This window comes from Halyomorpha halys, unplaced genomic scaffold (assembly GCF_000696795.3).
Source record: "Halyomorpha halys isolate HHAL.00 unplaced genomic scaffold, Hhal_1.1 Scaffold580.1, whole genome shotgun sequence".
NCBI lineage: Eukaryota > Metazoa > Arthropoda > Insecta > Hemiptera > Pentatomidae > Halyomorpha > Halyomorpha halys.
In genome coordinates this window covers 117131-130782 of record NW_027112285.1, presented here as the reverse complement: position 1 = coordinate 130782, position 13652 = coordinate 117131, and the positions used below count along the sequence as shown (strand labels likewise).

Here is a 13652-nt window from a genome sequence, read left to right as displayed (position 1 = left end):
GTTACCAAATAAAATAATAAATATTGATAGTAATAGAGCAAAATACATACCTGCAATGCTATCAGAATTGTGGCAACATCTATGGTTTGATCTGAACCCTCAGGTAATGTTTCTATGCACACAATTCCATCAGAGAATATATTAGGATGAAACATTTTCGACTTGAATTGAATCATAGGCAGTTTCTTGGGGTAACTTTGAAAAAATTTCAAATGTAACCTGAAAATGCCTATTTCATAGGCACTTCCCAAAGGTCTAAAAGAGAGCAGACAATAGTAAATTGGTAAATATGAATATAAATAGTTAAATAGATTAAAATATAGAAGACATTATTTAAGAGTGTGCGTGCATGTGAGTGTTTGCTGTTTAAGGGGATTAGATTAGTGTTATCTTGTAATACTATGGCAAAGACTGTAAATAATAGAATAAAACTGTTAGCTTTTTAAGTAAATGGGATTAGTGTTAGGTTGTTAATACCAAGGAAAATACTGCAAATAACAGAATGAGCCTGTTTGCTGTTTAAGTGAATTGGATATAATGTTGTCCTGTTAGTACAAAGGAAAATACTATAAAAACTGATTTTGTTATGTAGGTATGTATAATCTATATACATTACCAACTTTTTATGTAATGTTTAATCTAACTTGATAACAAGAGATGGTATCAGGAAGTTGTAATATTTAATTTCTAATAAACATTACTAATAAAAATAAAAGTGTCACATTGTCGAGACTTAGTTGAGTAATTTGAATAAAAAATATTTCTTTTATTGGGTAACTAGTATCTTTTTATTACTGAGGGAAATAAAACAAAAAAAAGTATTTACCCAGCTATTAGAGCATCCCATTCTAACAAACTATCATCACAAGGATAAGCACTTATTCCTGGAGGTGGGTCCTTTTCAATCCTGTACACAAAAGAAAATAAAGCAATATTAATATGAATAAGAAATCATTAAAAAATATTAAAATAATAAAATATAAAAATAAAGACATTTACTTTAGAAAGTTGTATATTAAAAAGTGAACTAAGCAACAGTTTTCCCAATAAATTATATATTTGAATGCATTACATTTCATTATAAACAAATAATTTCATTTTTCCCCTAATTATTTATACAATATGTTTTACCTAGAATTTTTATTATCTTCACTTTGAAGTTATTCAATGGCCACCATTCTACTATACTATTGGTTAAGAAAAATCAGGGTGTGTTGATCCTAAATAACATGTGAGAAACACTAATAGAGATTAAACATGATGTATCTAACAATATTTCAAAATGATGGTTGTGGGTTACATGAATTGTAGTAAAAAAAAAAATACAATAGATATTAACTGTTTAATTGTTTTATTTTTTTAATATATATTTTTTATCAAATTAATGTATATTTAACAAAAAAGTTCTGCATTATAATGTAATATATTTACTTTAGATCTATTTACTTCTAATGTAATGTATTATTATAACAAAAATATTAATTCAAATAATGTGAATATTATAGCACAAATATTACTTTTATAACATTCTGAAAATTAATTTTAATATGATTTATGTTTTTTTTGAAGACAATCACTGAAACAAACAAGAGGAGTGTTATTAGGGCTAACTATAGTCCTATTGTAGTAGAATTACACTAATGAGCATAGTCCACCTGTTTAGACAAAGCATTCCACTCTGTTTTTCAAACATTATTTTTTATAGATACATGTTCAATTCCTTTTTTATATGCCCATTTAATCATAGAGTTTTGTAAAAAAAACTTTTTTTTGTTCCTATAATCATATTTCAGATAGTTTCAAAGATAACGTTTATTATACAATCATAAACATGCCAACATAGCTCCTACTGCATTTCTTTTATTTTTTCTCATAAACTTCTCTTAATTAAAAAACATAACTATAGCCACTATAGCATTTCTGTCCCTTTTGCCCATAAACATTAGATTTGATTTATAATCTTTAAATTTCTTTCTTGAGACTGGTAATTGTTTACTAAATAATTCAAAAACACTATCCAAAATTATAGTCTCAAAACATTTATTTCATTCACACGTCCAACGTTTCGGCCAATTCGGCCATCTTCAGGGACAATCTCAAATTACTATGAGACATATCATCCTCATGAGGATGGCCGAATTGGCCGAAACGTTGGACGTGTGAATGAAATAAATGTTTTGAGACTATAATTTTGGATAGTGTTTTTGAATTATTTAGTAAAGTATTAGATTTGATTTTATTTGTGAAAGAAAAAGTCTTGTACAAATTCATAACACGATATATAATAATAAAACCTGAATCTAGTGCTCCCTAACAAAAACAATAAACAAAAAATGGATAATACAAAACTATTAACATAATATTCGTTACTTCATTATATTAAACTTAAAATAATGAGAATTATTTTAAATAAACAAAAGCGTAATATAAGTACTATTAGATATTAATTGGCTTCGAAAACTATTTACAAACTACTATTTATATGCCACTTACAAAATCAAACTTATTATATATTTTACAATATAAATATAGAGTCTGTTCAATTTGACCAAAATAGTAGAAGAAAGTATTTATTGTTAACAATAAATAGTTTCTTCTACTATTTGTTACCTCTATTGACCACCACCCGGACTATCTTCCTACAATATAATTAATTACACATATAAGGACCAGAACTTAATTATATATAAAACTTATACAGATATATTCATTAAATCATCTAGCTTTTTTATTCCATCCAAAAAATTATTGTTGCTGTTATTTTTTTTTTCAAACTACTACTTATCTGATTGAAAGAAGGCAATATTGTGGAACTTCCGAAAATTCCTTAATATTTTTGGACATAGGCCCAAGATAAAAAATACCAACACTGACCATTTTATGTGTGGCAGGAATATTATCAGACTAAGCCAAGCCATATCAGTTTTCTTAATAACCTTCTGATAACTGAAAGCTAGCTTGACACTTGGTTAAACTTTTGTTGTGTAAGGGAGGGGGAATAAAAAAAAAAAAAAAAAAAAAGTTAAACTGTTGTATTTCCATCTCATATCAAAAACTTTGACATATTATTCCAGAAAATAAAAAATGAAGTTAATAGCCATAATCAAGAAAATATTGATAAATATACATATTCATTACTGTGTTTAATATCTAACCATCTCTCATCTCCTTGATTTTTTTAGTGAATGTTTAAATTTTAACTACATCAAAATATTTTATTTATTATGGCTATTAACTTCATTTTTTATTTTGAGGATAATATGTCAAAGTTTTTGATACGAGATGAAAATACAAAAGTTTAACCAAGTGTCAAGCTAGCTATCAGTTATCAGAAGGTTGTTAAGAAAACTAATATGGCTTGAATTTGTCTGGGCCTATGTCTAAAAATATTAAAGAATTTTTAGAAGTTGCACAATATTGTAAGTTTTATATGTAATTAAGTTCTGGTCCTTATATATTTAATTAATTATATTGTAGGAAGATAGTCCGGGTGGCGGTCAATAAAGGTAACAAAATAGTAGAAGAAACTATTTATTGTTAACAATAAATATTTTCTTTGACTACTTTGGTACCTTTATTGACCTCCACCCGGACTATCTTTTTACAATCTACTCCATACGATCAACTATTTTCTTTCAATATAAATCAATTATACTTGTGGGTACCACTGCTTATCTCAGGTAGAAAATAAAAATGGGAGGAGAAGATGGTCGGAGGGTGCGGTCAGAAAAAAAAACACAAATAAACCAAATATTACTTATTAGTGCTGACGTTTCGACCTGATTGTCAGGCCTTTATCTTAGAGTTATAGGCAGATATTCTGGCTAAACTCAGTTTATATATCTGTCTATAACTCCCTGATGAAGACCTGAAAATAAAGTCGAAACATCGGCACAAATAAATAATCTTTGGTTTTTCTTCTTACCGCGCCCCCTATGGTCAGCTATCTTCACGTCAAAATAAAATTGGCTCTTTAAAAATAACACATTAATCCAAGTTGGTTTTCAATCAAGTATCAAAATTCAAAATCCTATGGAAAAAGACATTCAAAGCAATAACTGCCCTTTATTTCAGGGCATTCATAAATTTAAAAAAAAATACAAATTACAATGTTGTAACTACATTTCATGATATACTTGTAGTATTTAACATCTAGTGTACATTTACAAATAAAGTTTTAAAAAAAATGTATTTATATAATATATTTTGCATAAGTAAAATTGCCTTTATGATAATGTTTTGAATTGCATATTTAGAAATAATTAACATTTGTTCATAAAATATCTGGCCAGATTAAAAGATCTAAAAAAATATAATATTGTAAATGTTAAACAATAAGATAAATAAATAAATAAACATCAAGTGATTTGTTGTTTATTTTTGTAATTCTCGTATCAGTCACTAAAAGGTACCTCATTTACATATATAGATGTTTCAGTTATTACTGTAACGGTTATTATAATTGAGTCAATTATCAACTATAAAGCTCAGCACTTGGCATAAAAAGTTAAATAAATAATAAAATGTAATAATCATTAACAGTAACTAAAACATAAATAAATAGATTTTGCCACTGAAATATGAGAGTAGGAATAAGCTTTATATACTATAAATATTTACCTGTACAGGTCTCTCATCAATCTCAAATGTGCAGATGTACCCATTATTAAACTTTCTTGGGAACAAAGCTTATGCACCAATGTTCATAGCTAATGCAAAGATGTCTGCCTATACAAGACGCTTTAAGTGAGTCATCAAGATACAGTGTTACCACATGCTGAGTTCTAAGGTTCTCACTTTTAGTTTTTAAATTTTGATGAATTCATACTATATAATTTTTATCTTTGTTATATTAAAAAGACAATTTTTTATAGATTTCTTATTCATTGAAACAAATATTTTATTACGATTAAAAGATTGTTGGAACAAACTATTTTATTAACTGTTATTTCTAAATTATAAATATATTTGAATTGACTTCATATACTTTACTTTAAATATTCAATTTAATTCAAACATATTTGTAAATATCTAATATACTATGTACTATATGATCTGGGCAAGGCCATCTTTAGTCAAGTGGGGGCCCACATATTAGAGAATTTATTTTCAGAACAACTTTGGGTTATCAACTAAAAATATACAAACTAGTTAAAATCATCATTTTATTTATCATTTGAAAAGTAACAAATACTTACAATAAAGAAATGTTGAACATTTCTAGACGCAAGGATTAGGAGACCCTGTAGATGGCGGGACACATGGGGGTAAAGATGAGATTAGATCTTTTTCTTTTTAGATGCGATTTAATCTTCCAAACGAACTTCTATCAACAATTTGTGGTGATTAACATAGTTCTTTTGAAGGAATTGCTTTAACTTAGGCTGTGGGCGAATAAAGGTATTTCCAGAGGTCATGGCACCCCTATAACTTGCCTTGTCCTCCTTGAAGATATTAAAAAAAAATGTTTTAAAGTAAAATAAATACCGACTATCATTTCGTCGGTCACTTGTCTTGATATATTAAAAATAATTAATATTAAACTTCAATGAAAATTAAATGTTCCTTTTTAATGCCAACATTTATTTTATTATCAAATGTTGATACATACCTCTGGGAAAGAGAGTGCAGTGTTGGCCTACCCACCTGGCTGCCTTTCTGCATATTAGTTATAAATGTATGATTGGCGTCAAGTTTTTGCACCCAATAATTAAAAAAATTAAGGCACCACTGCTCTATAAAGGCACGACATACCCAACTGTTCTCAAAGTGGATGCTCCAAGCTTACACCAGGGGTGCCGCTAGTGAATGATACTTTCTCAAAATATTACCAAAAAAAAAATTCAAATTCAAATTATAAAAAAATAATGTACATTCCAACATTTAATTTGACATATTTTTTTTATTTTCCTACATACTCAAACGCTCTAAGGATAATTGTGGCAACATTTTTATATCTTTTTAGCTTGACAAGGGTGCCGTGCGAAATATTTTTAGCCCCAAAAGGGTACTATGAATTTTTTTAGCCCAAAAATTGTGCCCTAGATAAAAAAAAGTTTGGGAACCGCTGTTCTAACCCTTCACTCTGCTTTTGTTCTGATATGATAACAGCTCAAATAAATTCCCAGTAAATCTTTTAATTCAAATTCATTAAAGGCTGTTACATTTGTGGTCCTTATACCATACACTCAAACACACACAAAAGATCCAGATCCCAAATTATGATAACTGCTGATCACAAATGAAGCAATTGATTAGTGGAAAACCTTGCTGAAAACTTCAACTAAACTTAACTTTTCAAACAAAAATTTATTTAAATACATATGTAACACTACACAATCCCACATCACATAATGAAATTTTTATTATGAAACATGTTTCACAGAACATGGCCATATGAAAAATTATGTAAAATGGTTTTACATGTTACCATCTGATATATGTGGCAAAAATTGTCAGATTTGTTAGACTTATTTTTTATGAGCCCAGATCACTTATGGTTATAAAGTAATTACAATTGTTGAACAAAATTACAGTGGTTAATCAGGTAGTAGCAATGAACAATTACAATTCTAGTTGTAATTCTAATTTTGTGTTTTAGAAGTTCAAATTAAAGTAATTGTAGTTGTAATTTGAAATCACTTTCATGTATGCTATGTCCAACACCTGCAGATGTTAGATAAGTGACATATATACAAAACATAATAATTAAACATGAAAACTGGCCTGAGAGAGAGAGCAAATAATTTTCCTCTGAATGTAAGACTGACATATTAAAATTAACTAAACAAGTTTGTTTTGATAGCTGACAGATGATAGAAGGGCAATCTGTGTCATTGTTGAGATTCTTTGTTTTCCTAAGATTCAGATCTGTGATAGAGATCTTAAAATAAGTTTATGTTTCTGTACCTACACATATGTACATAGTTGAGCACCAGCGGATCCAGCAAAGAGGAGAGGGCCCTCCTTCTCCCCTGGAAGGTGAGAAGATTCTTTTTTACTAAGATTTACACCTTTGAAAGAAACTTTAAAATAATTTTGTTTGTATAAAAACACATGTGTACATATGTGTGCACTAATGGATCCAGCCGTCCTCATAAATACAACAGGTGCCTTAATTACTATATCCTCAATTGAAAAAGTAAATTGTTTTTCAAAATTTTTATTTTTAGACTAAACTTTTCGACTAGATAAAGTTACCTGGAATTTACCTGGTACATAGCTGTGCTAACCTAACACGGAAAATCCTTGGATCCACCACTGTATGCGTGTTGTTTGAAAATATATATCTATATGTATATATTTTACTTGCAAACTAATATACATGAATTTCTACAGTAGAAAGGCAGGTTCTAAAAAGGCAATTCGAGTTCTTCTTGTGTCCCTCTTCGTTCATTATAAATTAAATATATTAATGTAGTTGTATTATGACAATACTTTTCAAATCCTCATTTGTTGAGCTCATAAGCCTACTAAGTTCTCAGGAATAGTTATGACCTTAAGTGGTCCTCCTATTTATTCTATAAGGACTGATTCAATAGCTGATACTAAATATATGTTTATCCTATTTCTAGATTTTTTTTCTACTTGTGCTGAATAGGCAATTGATTATAAGTGACACATCCTTATTTCTTACTAAGGCTAACTGACATTTTTAGGGCTAAGAGCCTTGTTGTTAGAAACATTTAAAGCTCTTAAATAATAGAGTTAAATCAAGCTATTGTAATAATACAGGGTGATTTTTAAGACAATGGCCTTTTAAAGATATAAGATGTTTTTGATTCAGGAATTAAAATGTACTATATCTGAGAATTCATGACATATTTTAGTAAATAAGAGTGTTTACAAATTGAGCCCACTGAAATGTACATATTTCAGGTTCTAAGATATGCACTAATACATTAAATTACTAATTTCTAAACCATAAGAAAGAATAATAGCAGGCATTAATATGAGAAAAAAATATAATATCTAGTAATATTTATTTTTAGGAAACTTTACTATGGATTATTTTACAAGGTGATATTGAAGAATAACATCAAAATTAACAAAACAAAGAATTTATTATTGTCTTATTTTCACATATATTGTGTTCATTAATAAACAGTATTATCAAAACGAACTAGTAACATTACTACTAATTAATTCACTTTAATTTAACATAATCAGCAGATCTACCAATAATAACGGCGAATCTTTAAAATGCTGATATAAAATAATCATTGGTGCACCATCGTTTTAGTGATGTATCAACCATTTACACATGCATACATACATAAATATGTATCACTTTTCTTTGAGGAATATTCTCCTCAAAATGTTGTCTTGAAGTTGTGCTAGTGGTGTTTCAACAATTAAATAAAAAATAAGGCTCAAGAAGTAGGATATAAAGAGATCACCAGCAGCCATCCAAACCTTGAAAGAACAATAAGTTAATCAATTATTTTTTTACAAACATTATTAACTATAAAAATTATTTTTTCAAAATATATACCAATAAATAATAAAATTAAAAAATATATAATTATTAATTGCTACTGAACTAGTTAATAAAAACACACTAGTTCTTTGAAAGCAATGAAAATAATATTTTGTAACTTACTAGAACAGAGGTGTCTACGTAGCTTGGTCGCCGTTGAATTAACAAAGAATAACCCTGTATCAAAGGATGAATTAACATGACACACAGTGTCAATTTATTCAGTGGAATAAAAATTGAGCAACTAAGGATCCTTTTGATAATGTAACCTAGAAATAGCAGAAATTTATCAAGCATCTTTTAATACATTTTATATATAAAGAAATGATGAAAAAATACTATATCATACAGCTCTTATAATAGTTAAAAGAAATTAATTAATCTGTAAATGTGAATTTATGGATTAAAACATGACATATACAAACACTCACTTATCTATAGGTTAATTCTGGGGGAGATGTAAATTTTTTCAAGATTTCATAGATCTTAATTTAAATCTTGATTGAAAAATTATTACACTTGTTCTTTTAATAATATACTAGTCTCTATTAAATATTTGAAAACATTTGAGTTTATGCAGTTTTTAAATTTTTGGTGGACCACACGATTATGAGAGCTGGACAATTATAAAAATAACATTCAGTTTGAGTATAAGTACAGGCTATATGCAGCATTTATGTTATTACTCTTTGTTACAACACAGAATAGCTTAAAAACTGTAGAATTTTGTTTAAAGAAATAAATACCTAAATATAAACTCAAGAAGTTCTTTTTTTAAAAGTTATACATGATTAAATATAACCAATTATAGTTCCACAACCTCAACATTTATTTCCATCACAGTCTTCTAATATGCAATCATCTTCTTTTACAACATCTTTGTGATACTGTAATCAGATTTATACATTGAATATTCATCTTTACTTTAGGCCTATTTAATGTTGCTTTCCTAGTTAGGATTGGAGCCACAGATTTTGTACAAGGTGATTGTATGTTACTTCATGCTTCTTTGCCTTCCTGAGATGCAACAAGTATGATACATAAAGAAAAACCCTTTCTCGATAATAATTTACAATGATTATCATTTATTTTCACTTTTTTTTGTATATCTATTTTCTATTTTACGGTATTTTTATTTCAATTTTGAGAAAAACCTATGGATTCTGATGAATTGATTGTAATTCTAAATCTTTTTTTTCATTTGTATTTTTGCAAAACTTTTTCCAATCTTTTTTTTCTATTTTTTTTTTCTTTCTTTGGTACTGGTAGGATAATTTTCATCTTTTCAATTGTTGCAATTCTTTAATCAGAGTTCAAAACGATTGATACTGTAGGTGTCTTTCTTTTGATAACTTATGTTTCTCAATAGAAAATACCACAAATCTATGCTGGAATTTTTTTAGAAGGGGTTCAATCAGCAGGGCTCTTCTAGAAAATATTTTCTTCAATAGGTGATTAGTAGAGTTGAGGAAGCTTGAAACTGTAAAATTTTAATACTTAAACCTGTCTTTTGAAGAGATGAGTTGAGCAAGATCATTCAGAATAGTTATGTGTGTTTATTTGTTCAATTAGTCATACATATTTATTTAAAGTTTACTTTACAGCCCGACTCACCTGATTTATCACTGCTGATAGTAGGGGTGTGATGAACCACCCAGTTCCAAGTCTACAGTCTACTCAGGTAGGGGTCATTTCAGGTTGGTTAGATACCAATAGACATACTGATTTTACATCATTAATTTAATACTTGAACTGAATTTGGCATCTAATACTTATCTGGTAAAAACATTTTGCCATTTTGCAAAAGATAGAATGTTTTTTTTATAGAACCATTAACAGGAGTTTTTAGGAGAAGATACCAGCATGGAGACACAACCAACTTATAAAAAACCAAGTGTCTCAATAATCTAAGCTTAATTTTCATTAGGGCACCTTTTATATTTACACTGTTTATTTTCCTCTCAGTTTTGCTAAAATGTTGATACTTCATAAAATTACATATATTTTGTTAGTGTTTCTATCTATTATTCCTATGCATGAAGCCAGAATTTTACTTCAGAGGGGACTTATAATCTCAAAATTAATAATTTTTTTTGGTTTTATTTTGTGAAGGATAGTTTGATTATAATTCAAATGTTGTTAATTCCTTTTCAAAACAAGAGATTAATTTATATTGTATACAGAAGTATTAATGTTTTTGAAGAAAAAAAAATCATTTTTAGGGACTGAACTCCCCGAAGGATAAGCATAGAAAGGTATCTCAAGGGGAGATTTTTATGGAAAATTTATGAAAACGAAATTAGAAGTTAAAAAAAAACCCTGTTAAAATCGTTATTATTTTGCTGGTCAGATGCCTTCAAATACCACTAATAATTAGTGTGAAACTTTGATCAAAATTTTATTCATCCTCCTCTCCACTCCCCTGCTGCATATCTGTACAGAAGCTATTTGGTTTTTTATCAAGATTTTTAATATTTTTTTATTGCTGATTCACTTTTAAATATTTAATTTTTATGTAAAAAGGTAAATATTTAGTCCTGTGTAAATAAAATTTAACAACTGATAATGAAAATCAAGATGCAAGCAACTCAATAAATATTAAAAAAATTACTATATAATTTCATGTATTAGTAATGTTCGGTTAGAAAAAGTAAAAACAGTATAATACCATATCCATTAAGGAAGGATGATATGATTAGCCAAGAAATCCCAAGAGACCAGGTCATTCTTTGAACAAAGGGATAAACTATTCTCTCAATGTCTGTAGGAATTCTATCTGGCATGTAAAATATCCAAGAAGAAAACAGAGTCCCAAGCAAAAGAATTGCTGTTATTAAAAGTCCTATTATCATTTGTCCCTAAAAAGTCAAAAATCAAAACAAAAAGGGAATTAATATTTATTTCCTTCCCTCTCTCATAATCCATACATATACAAAATTAGATAACCTGGTGTGGGCATCACAGAGTTTACTTATCTCCCTATTTTGAGATAAAATTGATCATTATACATTTTAAAACAATAATATCTTCATTATTCAGGATGGTAATATTTCACACTTCACCTTACTATATATTTCATATTTAGGTAAGTGAAAGTAAAATCGGATTATTGTCATAACAGCCATGAGAACACAAAAACATTTGTATTCTCCTGTAGTTAGTTATCAAATTCTTTCATATGTTATATTTATACATTACTTCTTACTTTTAACTATGAAAGGGGGTTAATTATTTCAAATTAACAAAATTAATGGTACTTTAGAGGAAGCTTATTTGAAAATTTAGTTTTTATGCCCGATCCGACTATTTCAATGAGCATAAGGTCTAGCTGATATTGAATAACACTTAATAGTACACTGATATGACAAGTTAATTAGTTAGAGTTGTTTTTGAGAGAATGGTCAGAAATTTGAAAATCGATGATGAACGTGTACAGCCGATTTTAGAGAAAAAGACTGACCATTCTGTGGGACTTGATCATTTAGAGTTAGAGAACCTTAAAATGTGTATTGCGGTTGAAAACTCAAATTCGAAATTTTTCACAATCGCAAACTTCTTAATATATAGGTAAATGAAAGTACAAATAAACAAAAATAAATTAATTACGCTTTTGAAATGGAATTCCTTTTTCTGCAATTTGTGAGCAACGATGGCAGTCACCATACCACAGATGTAAGGAGCAGCTCTCATATGTGTTGGTACATAGGCATTGACATAGTCATCTTCGTTCCGGTAGTTTCTCACAAAACTGTAACATTGTCAACCATTACAAATCACTATACTTTACTATTCTACAAGAATAGTAGTTATGTTCCTAATCCTTACTTTATGTACAATTTCAAAATTGGTTCATATCCTTTATAGAAGACCACGACTGATGGTATAAGTAAGGATATCATTAAAGAGCATCCTAAAAGAAAATATCCAAATTTCTTGAGTTTCGACATGATATACCCTATTATAACACAAACAATAAACATTTGCATATCCACAGCCAGATACCACGAAGGTAGTAAACACTGCAACAAATAAATTGGATTAAGGATCAAACTTTTGAATTAATTGATCTGGATGAGTTCATCTATCTTGTGTTACTGCCAGTATCCTTACCTCAGCGCCAGGATCGTAATAATTATTTATGTACAAAATATGAGACCAAAAGTTATTTCTGCACGCCTCAAGTCTTGATAGCCCCTGGCTTCTCCATAATGGCTCATTCGTCTTTAAAGGTTTCAAAAATAAAAAGGAACATATTATGACTACATAGATCGGAGTCGTCCTGTAATATCCTCAAGCATTATTATGTGTTATTAAACAAAGGTAAAACTTTAGATTCAATGTGTATTACCTGGCCCATTTATATATTAAATAAAATATTATATTAATATTTCTCTTCTTCGTCATATCATTGAGTAGTTTTGTAAACATTAAGAAACCGGTAACATGAAGAAAAGTATTAACTATAACATTTCCACTCAAGTTTATTGTTTCTATGAGTTCTGTGGTCCTCTAAAATGAGAAAAAAATAAAAATAAATAATTTAAAAACAAAACCAGCTATGTAATAAAACTGATAAATGTTTAATCGTCTGTGTTTAGTCACAAAATATAATAAATAAAAGGTTTATATTATTCAGATGAATGGAGCCATTTATAGACTACTCTACTATGATGTTTGTATATAATAGGAGTTACTCGTTTGAAAAAATAATGTGATATAATTATATAATCAAAATATTTAAATTTTGATGACTTTTCATTTTACTTCTTTTTTTTAATGACTCAGTTTGCAGCTTCGTCAAAAAAACAATGTAAACGCTAAGGTTTACATTAGTTTAATAAACTACTTCCCCCACACTGCAGTAATTATAACATGGCTAAAGTCTAGTGGTAGATCCAAGAATTTCCTTAGTTGGACACACCTGTTTACCCTGAGGGGAGGTGACATCCCCCAATAATTCTAAAACCTGAAAATATGGGTAAATTGAGATTTGAGAACCAACCTTAAACCTCAAAACATTTTGGTAAAACATTATTTAATGAGGACATTATAATCGAAATTGCTTTAAAACGCTATAGAGGTAAGTATTCCAAAAATGTTTAGAAAAAGGTCAAATTCACATACATTTTCCTGGTGTAATAAGGTCAGGGAATGTGCTTATAAAATGTTAAGT

At 28.4% G+C, this 13652-nt stretch overlaps 2 protein-coding genes across 2 annotated transcripts in view; both read right to left on the bottom strand.

Annotated features, from left to right (window-relative positions):
- LOC106684420 (ubiquitin-conjugating enzyme E2-17 kDa) overlaps window positions 1–4721 on the bottom strand; it is a 12291-nt gene extending 7570 nt beyond the window's left edge. Inside the window, exons 1-3 of the mRNA XM_014426498.1 lie at window positions 4621–4721; window positions 827–907; window positions 51–255 (exon numbers count right to left, since the gene is read on the bottom strand). Coding sequence (XP_014281984.1) covers window positions 51–255; window positions 827–907; window positions 4621–4664 — 330 coding nt within the window. The 5' untranslated portion in view covers window positions 4665–4721. The remainder of the gene's footprint in view (window positions 1–50; window positions 256–826; window positions 908–4620) is intronic.
- Window positions 4722–8050: 3329 nt separating this feature from the next.
- LOC106684423 (nose resistant to fluoxetine protein 6) overlaps window positions 8051–13652 on the bottom strand; it is a 53858-nt gene continuing 48256 nt past the window's right edge. Inside the window, exons 7-13 of the mRNA XM_014426502.2 lie at window positions 12828–12988; window positions 12590–12758; window positions 12305–12498; window positions 12086–12227; window positions 11148–11337; window positions 8603–8748; window positions 8051–8415 (exon numbers count right to left, since the gene is read on the bottom strand). Of these exons, the coding sequence (XP_014281988.1) occupies window positions 8287–8415; window positions 8603–8748; window positions 11148–11337; window positions 12086–12227; window positions 12305–12498; window positions 12590–12758; window positions 12828–12988 (1131 nt within the window). The 3' untranslated portion in view covers window positions 8051–8286. The remainder of the gene's footprint in view (window positions 8416–8602; window positions 8749–11147; window positions 11338–12085; window positions 12228–12304; window positions 12499–12589; window positions 12759–12827; window positions 12989–13652) is intronic.